We start from the raw sequence: 15278 nt of genomic DNA, 5'->3' as shown, positions 1-15278 counted from the left end.
AGTCACATGGTGCACAGGAAAAGAGGCTGCAGCGAACGTCCCTGTGTAGCTAAAGAAAGTAATGGAGGATCAGGTAGAGCAGTGTTCTAACAACAGACCAGACGTTGCAATATTTCTACTGAATTCAGATGGGAAAATAGTTTTTCCTGTCAGTCTTATTCACCCATGAGGTGTTTTTAAGGCATTAATCCCAAAGAGAAAAAACAGGACACATTAAAGTGTATTAACTAGCTTGCAAGTCAGAAATTTGAATATTCCAACGTTGTGATTGAGTATTCCCAAACTTGCATTGCATGTTCTATGCTTTTTAGTGCTAACACTTAATGAGATATACTTTATTATAGTCATTTTATGAATCCCATGGACATATTTGAGTACTGCTTATTTTTCATGCTGACCAAAACATTTCAACATTAAATACTAGGGGTGTGCACCGGCCACTTTTAGTGTTTTGGGTTCTGATTAGCTTGAGGTTTTGGGTTCTGATTTGTTTTGCCAAAACACCCGACAAAAGGTTTTGGTTCTGATTTAGGGTTTTGGGTTCTGATTTATTTTTAAAAAAAAGCATAAAAAGTGCTAAAATCCCGTTTTGTTTTCTTCACCCCTACGCTATTATTAACCTCAATAACATTCAATAAGAATCATTTCCACTCATTTCCAGTCTATTCTGAACACCTCACAGCTATCTGAACTGCGTAGTGGAGTGGCCCCGGTACCCAATTTGGTACCGGGGCCACAATACCTCCTCCAACTAGTCTAAATTCCACTGCACAGATGGCTGCTCCTACATCCTCTGCAGCATATAGAGGGTGTAGTTCGAGCGCGTCACTACCTCTTGTTTTCGACGATGATGGGTCATTTTCATAAATTTTTGATTTGGCAGCAACAGTCAACGTATTTTAATATCTGATATGCATCTATCTGGACTGCGTAGTGGAGTGGCCACGGTACCCAATTTGGTACCGTGGCCCCGGTACCCAGTTTGGTACCGGGGGCCACAATACCTCCTCCAACTGGTCTGAATTCCACTGCACAGATGGCTGCTCCTACATCCTCCAACTGGTCTGAATTCCACTGCACAGATGGCGGACACCGGATGCACGTCTAACACCAACATAGCTGTTAAGGCCGCAGTTATTTCTGGGTACAGCAGCAACAGTGAACGTAGTTTGACTTTTAAATAGCAGTACCTAGTTTTTTTTGGTACAGCAGCAACAGTGAACGTAGTTTGACTTTTAAATAGCAGTACCTAGTATTTTTTGGTACAGCAGCAACAGTGAACTTAGTTTGACTTTGAAATAGCAGTACCTAGTATTTTTTGGTACAGCAGCAACAGTGAACGTAGTTTGACTTTTAAATAGCAGTACCTATTATTTTTTGGTACAGCCGCAACAGTGAACGTAGTTTGACTTTGAAATATCAGTACCTAGTATTTTTTAACTAATTTTTTTATATTTTTTTTCAAATATTTTTGTATAGGTTTTTTATAAAAAAAAAAAAAAATTTTTATAACTTTTGAATAATTTTAAAATAACAATGCCCTTAGCAGAACAGAGCACAGGCAGCACCACTGGACTCAGCAGGACAGAGCACAGGACACAGCACCACTGGATTCAGCAGGACAGAGCACAGGGCAAAAGCACCACTGGACTCAGCAGGACAGAGCACTGGACAAAGCACCACTTGACTCAGCAGGACAGAGCACTGGACAAAGCACAAAGATCCACTAAACTGATCAGGAGCTCCCTAACTACAACCTCCCTCACGAGTGATCACAGCCAGAATGAAGATGGCGCCCGCAAGGTGAGTATTTATGACATCCGAGTCTCGCGAGATCCGACGCGAGACTTGGATGTCATAGCCTCGGTTTGGCTCCATTTGGCGCCCGGAAGTTCCCGAACAGTGCTCGGATCCCGTCGGATCCGCACTGTTCGGGAGGGCTCGGATTTGCGGAATCAGAGCCCGCTCATCCTTATTAAATACAAGTATATATAAAGGCACATAGACATAACCACCCTATAGAAAAAAAAAAAGATATATGAAGGTCTACAGCAAACACACACAAATATGTTCAGATCAAGTATAATTTTCTTATATAGTCTGGTCCTTTTATTAGTAATTCAAACTTCTTATGTTGACGAAAAAGAGTATCTTTGATTGCTCCACTGAAAAAAAAAAAACTCCAATAGCTCATAAGCATTTTCGTACATGGTAGTCTGTTCCCCACACTCAGCTGTTTGTTCTTTTCCTCTGGGTATATTTGTTTACAGATTCTTTGCTCCTTAGTAATTCGTACATATATAAAGATATTCAAAGCAGAATCTGGTGCATTACCCTTAAGATAATTTTTAATACAATTCAGCAATATTTGATCAGCACATAGCTCATATATAAGCTTGCAAGCAGGCCCCTCTTACCTCTTTGTGTGTTTTACCCAGTATTATTTATTACTGTTTTGATCCCAATTGTAAAGTGCTACGGACTTTACTGACGCTATATAAATAAATGTTGATGATAAAAACACAAATGCAATATAACAAAAAATAAAAAAGCTTTATTCTTTTAAAACTATGCAAGTTTACTCCTACCGAAGGTTCTAGGAGATACCAGCATTAGATGTTATAGGTTGCAGCCTCTCATGATCACCTTTCGACCAGCACCTGCATTACAATAGGGAAATTAGAACATACCACATATATAATCCCCATTTCATAGTACACATGATGAAAGTGGCATACTGGCTGTTGTAGTCACATAGTACACAGTGGAAGCAGGCTGCTGCAAACGTACTTGTTCCTGTGTAGTTACTGAATGTATTGGATAATCAGGTAGGAAGGTGTGGTAACATGGAGCACACTGGTGAAAAGGACCTGGACTGTGTTTTCACTGCAATAAACAGTGTAATGTGTTCAACATATGTCTGACTCCATGCCTGTACTTAAAATTGCTAGTTTGTAGAGCAGAATTGTAATACAACCCTTCTCGTATGCTGCACACTATTCCTGGAATTCTTCACCTACCAAGTATTATCTCTCTAACTGCTGAAAGCTTGCCTGTTTACGAAAGTGTTCAAATAGTGATAGGGTTGAAAAAGCTTTGATACATTCTTTTTAAAAGATTTCTGCCAAACTTTAACATATACATTTTCGACTTCTAATTAGTTAAAAAAACTTATTGAAGAACAATGAAAAATTACATACTTTAAATACAAGCTTCTTCCTCTCAAACAATCTCAATCTTTTGGCAATAACAGAAACATGGTTCACACAATGAGACATGGCTGCACCTGCAGGCCTTTCACATGACGAGTCCACTTCACTGCATTTTCTGCCCTAGAAGCAGAGGTGGGGTTAAACGACTCATTTTCATATATTGTCCATTCACAGTTTTCTACCAAATGTCCCATCACACATGTTTCCATCTTTTGAAGTACATGCTATCTAGATTTTCAACACATTCTGTTTGTGTTCTCTGAGATATATCATCTTCCTGGGTAAGCCCAACAATTTCTTGAACAATTATGTGGCTGGTTTCCTCATTTATTACCCTTTGACATCCTCATCATCATCTTGGATGATTTTGACATCCCCTATTGATTATCCACATTCTTTTTGCGTCTCCAAAATACTCTAACCTCCTATGCTGTACTTTCCCAGTGGACTGATACGTCTGCTCATCAGTATGGTCACCGCCTTGATCTTGTTTTCTCAAGACTATGTTCAGTTTCTGATTTCTGTTAACACTTCTTCCCCCCACTCAGATCATTATCTTATCACCTGCAAGCTGTCCTCCATTAATTTAACTCCTCTGCTGTTCAATTCTGCAAAGCCTCTTAGGATTCTCAGTTCTATTATCAACAACTATCCACCTCTATGTATACAATAAAATTACTTGAAAAGCTCTCCTATGAATGCTAGCATTTTCACATTTATTGTAGTCACCACACCTCATAGAGAAAATTCAAACCAAAAATTAAGCGTGAACAGTGGCGCTTCCACTTATTCTCATGCTAAGCTATGGATTATACATATAGCTTGTATTACAAAAATCATTTTAAATATTCATTCTGTCCATGAAAAAAAAAGTTCAAAAGCCACAAAACCATACACCACAAGCACACACACAAAAGCAAATATGCCTGATAAGCCTTTCTTGGTCCTAATACGTGCTTTTTTGTATTTCTATATTTTTGTATTCATTAATGACATCTATTTTGCATAGTGTGTTTTGTGTTCCTTGGTCTTTTTTCTGTCCTTTTACCCTTTTTATTTTCTGTTCCCCCATTTATGAACTGTTAATAAAATTTATTTATGGTAAAAAACAAGTATGTTTTTTCATCTTATATGAAGCCACCTCCAAACATAATGTAAAGCATGAAAGAAGTGTGGTAGAAAATCAAAATCTTGACCGTTCAATAATGCACTCAATTAATTTCAATTAATTTTAAGAACAAAATAGCACTTTACGTAATGCTTTTTGCATGTTCTGTACAGCACTTTTTTGTAATACACCTTACCAATCATGTCTAATGTACAATACTATATTTAATTTATTATTTTTTCCACCACACAAATAAACAATAATAAAGTACATGTTAGACAGTAAAAGAAAGTTTTCTGATTGCTTTCTATGGGTAAGTGGAAAGTATATGAAGTGTTAGTAAAAGAGCCTTCCTGTCTTTAAGCACATTTTATCATACATGATTCTTTCTGGGTTGTGCTACAAAGACCATACCTCCCAACTGTCCTCATTTTCACTGTCTGCAAAGGATGTGGGGCTTAACCAGTACTGGAAGTAGTTTTACCCAAATTTGCACATTTGAGGGTGGAGTTTGTGTGAAAGTGAGGCAGGGTTTCTTTTGTCTCGATTTCGTAATTCTAAATGTTAGGAGGTATGCAATGACAGTGGGTAGATTCAGTTTATAATGCACTTAAAATGTAAGTAAAATTATCTTGTGCTTGTCGACCATCTCCATCGTACATCGTTCCAAAGAAGAATAAGAGCCTCTTTTGTTTAAAAAGCCACACATGTAATTAAATACAAAAAAGAAACACAGAGGTTTCTTTCTTTAATGAAAAAAATATGGTCTGCTCATTCATATGTGCAGGGTCGGACATGGTGAGCCCCACTGCCTAAAGGACCTACCAATCCTAGGGGGTAGGGCCTAGAATATCCAGAGGACTGACCACAGTTACCGATCCTTGTTTTTTGTTTTTTTTTAAAGCTAAACCTAAATATGATGCTAACAAGGGAGGGAAAAGAGTATGTTTAATGAGGCACTCATAGGGTTATTTCAATTAAAAAATTAATTAAATTTTATTAGTTTAAAACACAATAGTGTATATAGAAACTTCAATCTTTATTAAGAATCAACATTATTTGCGAAATAATAAAAAAAAATGCAAATTACATAATGAACCAGTTAATTGGATACAGTTAAAAAGCAGTATGACTGCTAAACTGTGTTGCTGGTAATATAGGTCTCTTGGAAGGTAAAAAATTACTTTATTATAGAAGTCCTCAATTTCCAGTTGTTTCTGTCCAATTTAACAAACAGTGATACTCTCCAAATAAAGGATCTGTCTTAATATGCAGTATTTCCCATCATAACCTATAACTGTTATCATGAAGATTGTGTGCTGGTTATGGATAATTAATCTCAAAGGAGATCTCCCTAGTATATATGATATGGCATTAAACGCTATAATAGGTTAATACTTTGTGATTTAAATCCTGAGTTTAGTAACATGAGCGTTATTTATATAGCCATGTGAGGTCAGATGCTCCCCGAGTAAAGCTCATACTTATAAAAGATAGAATGCTAAAGCTAGCGTGTAGCGTGTATTGTATAAAGCATGCACTCTATAGTTGAAGGGCATGAATCCCCTATGCAAAGAAAGTGTCCGCCTAAATCTAAATATGAGTCAGACCAGTCAGTGCTAATGACTGATTTGAGTCCACTTACTGCCTCTGAAAAGAGCGCAAGTAATATGGGGCAGGTGCCTGCACCGAAGATAACAAGGACTATGGCAATGACTCAAAAGTTCGAAGTTTGAGAGGTAAATGAATGGACAGAGGAGGTCAGTGAGTGTAGAGTAGGGAGAGGATTGTGTGGAGAGGGCTAACAAATATCTTTGCTTATGTTGTATCTGCCTGTATGTTGTATATGTGTTTGTGTGTAGGTGGCATCTGTGTGATTTCACTGTGATTGTTGAAAGTGTATTTGTAGGTGACGTGGGAGAAGTCTCAAGTCCATGTAAGTAGGTCGGCATGGCATATGAAGGGCATGTGATGAGGTCTGAGTGCCTTTTGGGGAACTCAGAGTAACGCGTGGTAGTGAATTTTGGAGTTAATGTGGGATCTGAGGATTTGTGGCGGCTAAGGACATGTGGGTGGGTGTGGCAAGTGGGGATATGAGGGCATGCAAAGCTATCCTGGAGCAAGTGGCAGGTCTGTGTGACATGTAGTGGAATTTTGGAGCAAGTGAGGGGAATGTGGGTGCATTTTAGGTTGATTGGGGGGCTTTTTTTAATTCTTGAAATCAAGGGTAATGTACAGCCCTTTTGGAGGTTGGAGGGCCACACATGCAGCATTTGAAGTCCTTGGCACACATGTAGCCATTTACCTAAATATCGCCCCCTCTAGCGTTTGACCGTGCCTCTCAGGCACCTGACCACACCTCCTCTAGTGACTGGTCATGACCCATTAGCGTGCACACTATTTCATGGCCCCTTATCATTCATTGCATTCCTTGCTGGTCCCTTCACACCCCAACACTATATATGTGTGTATAAAGAAAAAGAACCAAGAACCAACCTGTGCTTGCAGCAGCGCACATCAAGTGGCAATATAATCTAAATAGTTTAGCACTTAGCAAGTCATAAAGTTATCTTAGTAGTATAGAAGAAACACTAGTCTCTAACCTATAATTAAACCTATAATTTATTTATTAAAAGGCCCTTCAAAGTATTAAATAAGAAAATGATAAAACTGAAAACAGAGCTTATATTGGTCAGGGCCTCTGCAAGGATACTCTGTGCCCTAGGCAAAGCTTAAGCTTACTGCTCCTCCTCCCCCCAAAAATCTCACTTCCCAGCCTCTCACATACTTGACATTTCTAAAATTAAAATAACTCTTTAACTCCTAGCTGGCTGGCTATAGGCTACAGTCCAGATGTCTGATGCAGAGTTCTTTCCAGGCTTCACTGCTGCCCAGGAGCAATTGCAGGATATCTAGAGGGGAGGCTCCAAATGCTAGATTTCGGAACAAAAAAAATACTTGACATCACTCACCTGTTACATACTGACGTTTCTGGCTGCCCACCGACTATTCTCACACATGCCCATCTGCCAACTAACTATTCTCACATATGCCCCCCTCCCCACTAGCTTATATCTCACATACACCGCTGCCCTAAGCACCCTAGCCAGCTTTTTGCCCACCAGCTTTTCTTTAAAATACACTTTCTCGTCCACAGGCTTCTCTCAAACATGTTCCCCTGCTAAACTACTTTCCTCTCACATGCACCCTTTTCAACTAGATTTTTTCTCACATATCCTCTTGCCCACAAACGTTTAATAAATAAACAGCTTAATGGTTGAGTAACCATTTTTTTTTTTTTTAGTGTTTGACCACTACTTGGCTCTCTTCTGTTGCTGTCTATTAATATATTTAATTTTGATTATGATCTAGATCATTCTATGTTTGTTTTCATTAGTTCATGTATTCTGCAGATGTAAAATTAATTATACTAATGGAAAGCATCGGAGGAGAGCCAAATAGTGGGCAAATACTAAAAAATATAATTGGTTTCTCAACTCTGTAGTTCCTTTAAATTAATAGGGTCTATTTATTAAAGTGCGTTCAGCCATTGAAACAGAGAAAACAGAAGTTTTATACATGAATTGGCCATCGCACAATTTATGAAGGGTTTATAGCAGGAGAAATCAAAGATATCTCCTGCCATAACCTATTTAATATTTTTTAACAAAGTCCCCATAGATTAATACGAGGACTGCAAAGTTATGCAATTCATTAAGCTATGAAAAGCTCTGATTTTCTTACTAAGGTAACATGAGAGGTATGTATGTAAGTATGTGAAGGGGAGTTTGTATACAGCACATGCCAAACGATAGGGAAAATTGCAAAAGCTTGCAGTCTAAAATGTATTTTTAAATGACTGGTATAATGGAAAGTCTCCACAGCTTCTAAGTTGAGTTAGAATAAAATATTATAAAATTAAAGAAATGTTAAAATATTAACATCACTAAATTATATTTGTTTACACTGTGAGTTTATATAAATATTCATTATGAATAATTAAGGATTATATGGGTGAGCATACTAACTGCAGTATACAAGTATATTAAAAGTCATTAAACGTCACCTTGTAGTTCTGTACCCTCTTGGCTTTTGGTTTTTTTATGGTCATAGTAACTCCTCAGAGTTTTCTACAGCATCCTTTCTCTCCCCCCCCCCCCCTCGTTTTCTGTAGTATTCTTCCCCCCTTTTCTGTAGCATCCTTTCTTCCCCCCCATTTTCTGTAGCATCCTTTCTCTCCCCCTGTTTTCTGTAGAAACCTTTCTCTTTCATCCAGTCTGGGGGACACTGCTTTACCATGGGTTGTGGAGGGGAGCTGGGAGTTGGCACCTAACTAGTTAACTTTAGTGCTGGTGATAGACCCCTCCCCTCTACAATCCCCCTGCCTCTTCCTGTACAATCCAGTTTTTTTTAGGTGCCCTGGAGTTGGGCAGCCTTTTTGTTTAGTGCTTAGTTTAATGTTAAGAAATTTTCTTTTTTTCTTTTACTTTTTACTTTTTTCAGGTGGCAGCGCTGGAGTGTGTTCTAATATAGAGAACACACTCACAGCTTGGCAGCGCAGGCATTCCCCTGTCAGCAGAGAGCCAGCGGTTCTCACTGACAGGGACTGAAGTACAAAGTGCCTGATTGAAGGGAGTGACAAGCGGTCTCATGGACCGCTGCACTCCTACAGCCTCCCCGTTAACCGGCGCTGCCATTACAGGCATAGAGCGCCGGTTATCGGATAATGAAAATGGCGGTGGCCATCTTGGATTTCGGCAGCAGCGCCGAGGAGAAGGGGGCTAAACCAAGATTCCCCCCTCAGACATAGGAGGGGGGCGTCGGAAAGGTACCGCTGCGGAGACCTCTGTCCTGGGAAGAGGAACTAATAGAGGTCTCCACAAATCTGCCACCAAAAGCCGTTTTTCCTATGGATTTTCAAGCAGGAACATCGGCATCAGGGAAGAGGGGGGAGCTAAAACATAGAGTTCCCCTCCTTCCTACAGAGAAAGAGAGAGATGGACTGTCCCAGGGTTCTGGCGCCAAAGCAGAAGCCCGGGAACAGGAACAGAGCTGAGGGAGAGCACAGACTGCTGTTGGACTTCTCCCTGTCTTGGTGGCCCTTGGGCTAAGTACAAGCTTATTTAAACACATATTCGTTGTTTTATTACTGGCTTAGCAGGTTTACATTATAGTCTCCTGCTAGCCTAAAATATTTATGGTGTTTAAAATATTCAAGTACAACTTTTTCAAAGACATTAGTTGATTACTTGTAATTTACTCTGTTCTTTTAATATTTTACTCTCTCTCTCTCTCTCTCTCTTCCTTTATCTCTATCTGTATATTCAGCTAGATTGATTTTGTGTGATTGGTGTGCCTTCCTTTATATAAAATGACAGATAAGGGAAAGGGCCCTATGGCAAAATATTTCACATGTTCTAAATGTCATGTTAAATTACCATGTGGGCAGAAGGACCCTTTGGCGCTCTGCGCTGCATGCGAAGCAGGGGCCCCCTCTGTGCAAAGCCAGCAGGTTACAGCCCCTTCGTCTGAGGAACCGGCCTGGGTAACCTCCCTAACACAGTCGGTTACCTCCCTAGCCCAAATGGTTTTTCAATCAAATCAGTTGCTATCAACTGTGGCAACCTCGGTGGCTAGCAATACTAATACGCAGTCAGTCCCCCAGGCTTTCTCAGATGCCAGTGGATCGAGTTTGCCGGGAACTTCCACATCACAGGCTGACCCAGCCCCTGCTAATACAGACCCGGCTTGGTCTACAGCCTTTTTGAAGGGATTAAACAAGCTTAACCAGTTGCTAGATTCCTCTAATGCCCCGCCTGCTAAGAGAAGGAGGCTTAGAGAGGTAAATCCCCTTGTGGTCCTTTTAGATTCGGAGGAAGAGTCTGAGGAAGAGGGGGAAATCTATTCGGATGCTGACCATAGTCATTCCTCAGAGCAGGAAGTGTACCCTAGAAACCAATTTGTTAATGATTTGGTTTTAGCGGTTAGACAGGCGCTGGACTTCCCAGAGCCGGAGGAGGTTTCCCCCAGGGACAGAAGTCTGTTCAAAAAGGCCAAAAGAAAAACCAACCATTTCCCTCCTTCTGCAGAACTCAGAGAGATTGCTGAAGGGGCTTGGAAACAACCTGAGAAAAGGTTTTTCATTCCCAAAAGGTTCACCTCTTTGTATCCTCTTCAGGAGGAAGAGGTGACTCGCTGGGAGAGTATTCCCAAGGTAGACATTCCTATTGCTCGCCTGGCTAAACATACTCTACTCCCAGCCCCGGGTTCAGCGTCTCTTCCAGACGCCAATGACCGTAAGGTAGAATCCCAGCTCAAATCAATATTTGCGGCTGCGGGTTCTGGCTTTAGACCCACATTTGCTTCAGCCTGGGTAGCTAAAGCCATGGAAGCATGGGCAGACCAGCTGGCAGAAGCTTTACAGGACTCCGAGCTCCTTCCCCTTGCTTTGCATTTAAAGGAAGCTTCGGGGTATCTCTATGAGGCGGCCCAGAATTCAGCGGCGGTTTCCTCTGCCATTCAGGCGGCCTCCATTTCAGCAAGGAGAACACTATGGCTGAAATCCTGGGAAGGTGATGCAGAGTCAAAGCGGTCCGTTGAAACCATCCCCTTTTCTGCAGCGGGCTTATTCGGCCCGAAATTGGATACCCTCATTTCCCAGGCTACGGGGGGCAAAAGCACTTCTTTGCCAGTATACGCTAACAGAAGCCGCGCTCAGAGGAATAGCTCCTTCCGACAGCCCTTTCGAGGGACCTCCTTCCAAAGGGGTCAGTCCTTCAGAGGAAGGCAATCTAATTCCCGAGGCTCCTCCTCTAGGGGAAGATCCTCGTTTATTTCCAGGCGCCAGGCCGCTAAGACCCAGGAAAAGCCTGCGTCCTCCCACTGGGGGCGCCAGTGGGAGGACGTCTGTCCCTGTTTCAGAAACAGTGGACAGCGTCTTCCCAAGATCCTTGGATTCGGAAAATCATTTCAGAGGGGTACAGAATAGACCTATTGGGCCCGGCTCCACAGCGTTTCTTCCAGACCCCGCTACCTCAGAATCTTTTAAAAAGACGGGCTATACAGGATTGTGTTGCTTCTCTTTTACTCCAGCAGGTCATCTGCAGAGTGCCAGATGGGCAGAAAGGAAGGGGTTTTTATTCAAACCTGTTCCTAGTCAAGAAGCCGGACGGCTCCTTTCAGCCCATCCTAAACTTAAAGGGCCTCAATGTTCACTTAAGGGTGGACAAATTTCGGATGGAATCTCTGAGGTCAGTAATAAACGGCCTAGAGATAAATCAGTTCATGGCGTCCATAGATATAAAGGACGCTTATCTCCACATTCCCATCTGGATCCACCACCAGTCTCTCCTCAGATTCTCGGTAGGATCTGCTCACTATCAGTTTCGGGCCCTCCCCTTTGGCCTCTCAACTGCGCCAAGGGTCTTCACGAAGATTATATCAGTTATGGCAGCATGTCTTCACCTGCAGGGAGTTCAGGTCGTTCCTTACTTGGACGACCTACTCGTCAAGGCTTCCTCAGAAGGTTGCCTGCGTTATCACCTGTCCCTCACCCAGGCAGTTCTCGAGGGCCACTGTTGGCTAATAAATTCAAAGAAATCCCAGTTGATCCCGTGTCAGCGCATGTTATTCCTGGGACTCATCATGGACACCAGGAGGCAAAGAGTGTTTCTCCCAGCAGAGAAAATCTCCTCTATTCAGTCGGTAACCTCCCAGGTTTTGTCTTACCCCAGCCCCTCAATGCACTTGTGCATGAGGCTACTCGGAAAGATGGTGGCCTCTTTCGAGACCATTCCCTTCGGGCGAGCCCATTCTCGATGTTACCAATGGGATTTGCTATCGAAGTGGTCAGGGTCACACCTACACCTGAAAAGTCAAAAGATCTCTCTATCTCAGAAAGCGAGAGAATCTCTTCAGTGGTGGATGTGTCCGCACAACATGAGCGTGGGAAAATCCTTCGCACAATGGTCATGGATCATAGCCACGACAGACGCCAGCCTGAAGGGTTGGGGGGCGGTAATCCTTCACCTCCGACTCCAGGGAATTTGGTCGCCTCAGGAATCAACTCTACCGATAAATGTTTTGGAATTGAAGGCCATTCTCTTGGCTCTCCGGGGAGCCCAGTCTTTTCTTCAGGGCCAACCGGTCAGAATTCAGTCCGACAATGCCACGGCCGTGGCATATGTCAACAGACAAGGAGGAACCAGGAGTGCAGCGGCTATGGAGATTGCAGCCCAAATATTTGTTTGGGCAGAGCAATATGTCCCAGCAATATCGGCGGTTTTCATTCCAGGAATAGAAAACTGGGAGGCTGACTATTTAAGTCGAAACCAGCTGATGCCGGGGGAGTGGTCTCTACACCCAGATGTCTTCCAGTCTCTGGTTCTCAGGTGGGGTCTTCCGGACATAGACCTCATGGCCTCCAGACACAACCGGAAGGTCCATAAGTTTTGCGCATGGGCAAGGGATCCCTTAGCGGCGGCAGTGGACGTTTTGACGATGTCATGGGAATTCAGGTTGGGATACCTGTTTCCCCCAATTCCCATGCTTCCTCGAGTACTCAGACGAGTTCGGCAGGGCCTTCTGCCAGTAATTCTAGTCGCTCCCTCTTGGCCGCGCCGAGTGTGGTACGCAGACATCATATCTATGGCGGAAGGGCCGGGGTTCCGCCTTCCGTATCGAATCGACCTGCTTCTGCAAGGTCCATTCCATTTCCAGAATGTACCTCAGCTCAATTTAACGGCATGGCTGTTGAAGCCAGCCTCTGGAAGGCTAGAGGTTTTTCGCCCAGTGTAATTCAGACTCTGATGCGAGCCAGGAAGCCTGTTTCTTCTCGAATCTATCACCGGATTTGGAAGGCCTACATTAGATGGTGCAAAAATAGGATGTTCCACTCGTCCGCTTTTCAGCTTTCCCGTCTATTAGCCTTCCTTCAAAATGGCCTGGAAGCAGGCCTTAGGCTAGGTTCCCTAAAGGTCCAGGTTTCGGCACTTTCTGTATTTTTTCATAAGAAATTAGCCGAATTGCCAGACATTAGGACTTTTTTCCAGGGAGTTTTACATATCCAACCTCCCTATGTCCCTCCTACTGCTCCTTGGTATCTCAACATGGTCCTGGAGATGCTCAAGGGCCCCCCCTTTGAACCTTTGAGTAAGGCAGACCTAAAGTGGTTGACCTGGAAGGTCCTCTTTCTTTTGGCTATCGCTTCGGCTCGTAGAGTTTCCGAATTAGGAGCTCTGTCCTGTAGGGAACCATATTTGGTTTTCCACGAGGACAGAGCGGTGTTAAGAACTCTCCCTTCTTTCGTACCAAAAGTAGTGTCGGCTTTTCATCTCAACCAGGAAATTGTAGTTCCGGTTTTCTCATCTTCTTCCCATACGGATCAGCAATCGATGGAAAAGTTAGATGTGGTTAGGGCTCTCCGCATTTATGTTAGGAGAACTTCCCAGATTAGACGTACAGACTCTCTATTTGTCCTTTATGACGCTAATAAGAGAGGCTGGCCAGCCTCAAAACAGTCCATTGCAAGATGGATTACGTCTACCATCAGACAAGCTTATATAAAGGCTAGCCGTCCTGTGCCGGAGAGAGTCACAGCCCATTCCACTAGATCGGTTGGGGCGTCTTGGGCAGCAAGGAATGGTGTTTCTGCAGACCAGCTTTGCAGGGCAGCCACTTGGTCCTCTGTCCATACGTTTACTAAATTTTATCAATTTAATGTCTTTGCATCAGCAGATGCAAATTTCGCTCGTAATGCTTTACGAGCAGGATTTTCAGAGTAGTCCCACCCTTTAGGGGCTGCTTTAGAACGTCCCCATGGTAAAGCAGTGTCCCCCAGACTGGATGAAAGAGAAAATAGGATTTATGTACTTACGTTAAATCCGTTTCTCTGATTCCGTCTGGGGGACACTGCGATCCCTCCCTTCTGTTATTCTACTGTGTGCTCTTGTTTGACTACCCTTTTTTCTCCTGGGGCTTTTTAAAACTAACTGGATTGTACAGGAAGAGGCAGGGGGATTGTAGAGGGGAGGGGTCTATCACCAGCACTAAAGTTAACTAGTTAGGTGCCAACTCCCAGCTCCCCTTCACAACCCATGGTAAAGCAGTGTCCCCCAGACGGAATCAGAGAAACGGATTTAACGTAAGTACATAAATCCTCTTTTCTCTCTCCCCTCTTGTTTTCTGTAGTATCCTTTCTTTCCCCCCACTTTTTCTGTAGAATCTTCCCCCCCCTCGTTTTCTGTAGCATGCTTTCTCCCACCCCCGTTTTCTGTAGATGCTGTCAAATCTAAATCAGATTGTTTCAGTTTATCAGTTATGAGCTCATCAGCTGGAGAGAATTAAATACACTGCATGGTTGAGTGTACAATAAACTCTGCTTTATTAGTTACAAGTCCCCATCTATATAGCAAAAAATCACGTATTACAGAAAACTACGCCCCAAAAGGTTTTAACCACTCATGCTCCCTTTACACAGATGTTACTACATTCTCTCATTATAACACAGGAATACTCCCGGGGGGGGGGGGGGGTTGGCTTATCTCCTGTCTGCTATGTCCAAGGTTATAAGCCTAGTCTTGCAAATAGTGATCCAACCTTGGCAATCGCACCGCCTGCATTATTTGAAAAAATGGCTCATTCTGAGACATTAATGTCATCTGGGCCACAGTGCCGCACTTCCCCAGAGACCGGCGGCCTGGACAGCTGCCTAATGGTGACGCCGGCCCTGATATTAGCACTGTGGGAATGTATAGCTTTAGCAAAAGCAAAGCAATCCAGCAGTATAATTAAATATCCCACATAAAATATCCAAAGAAAAGCTTAAACGCCAGGAAGGAATATTTTGGACCAAGTCCTCTGTGATTATACTTCTAAATAGGTGAAAACTACAAATATGTAAATCTGGAAGGCACCATAGTTGATAGAACAGAAACCACAAATACATAGAGAGGGTTATT

The 15278-nt window shown here is 42.7% G+C and overlaps 1 protein-coding gene across 1 annotated transcript in view; it reads right to left on the bottom strand.

Annotated features, from left to right (window-relative positions):
- The window catches only part of HUS1 (HUS1 checkpoint clamp component), a 29793-nt gene extending 27165 nt beyond the window's left edge, over nucleotides 1-2628 (bottom strand). The window contains exon 1 of the mRNA XM_075212654.1: nucleotides 2589-2628. Within this exon, the coding sequence (XP_075068755.1) occupies nucleotides 2589-2613 (25 nt within the window). The 5' untranslated portion in view covers nucleotides 2614-2628. The remainder of the gene's footprint in view (nucleotides 1-2588) is intronic.
- Between the last annotated feature and the right edge of the window lie 12650 nt (nucleotides 2629-15278).

The sequence above is a fragment of the Mixophyes fleayi genome, chromosome 5 (genome assembly GCF_038048845.1).
Source record: "Mixophyes fleayi isolate aMixFle1 chromosome 5, aMixFle1.hap1, whole genome shotgun sequence".
Classification (NCBI taxonomy): domain Eukaryota; kingdom Metazoa; phylum Chordata; class Amphibia; order Anura; family Limnodynastidae; genus Mixophyes; species Mixophyes fleayi.
Note: the sequence above shows the minus strand (reverse complement) of the source record. Positions and strands in the feature narration are given on the sequence as shown.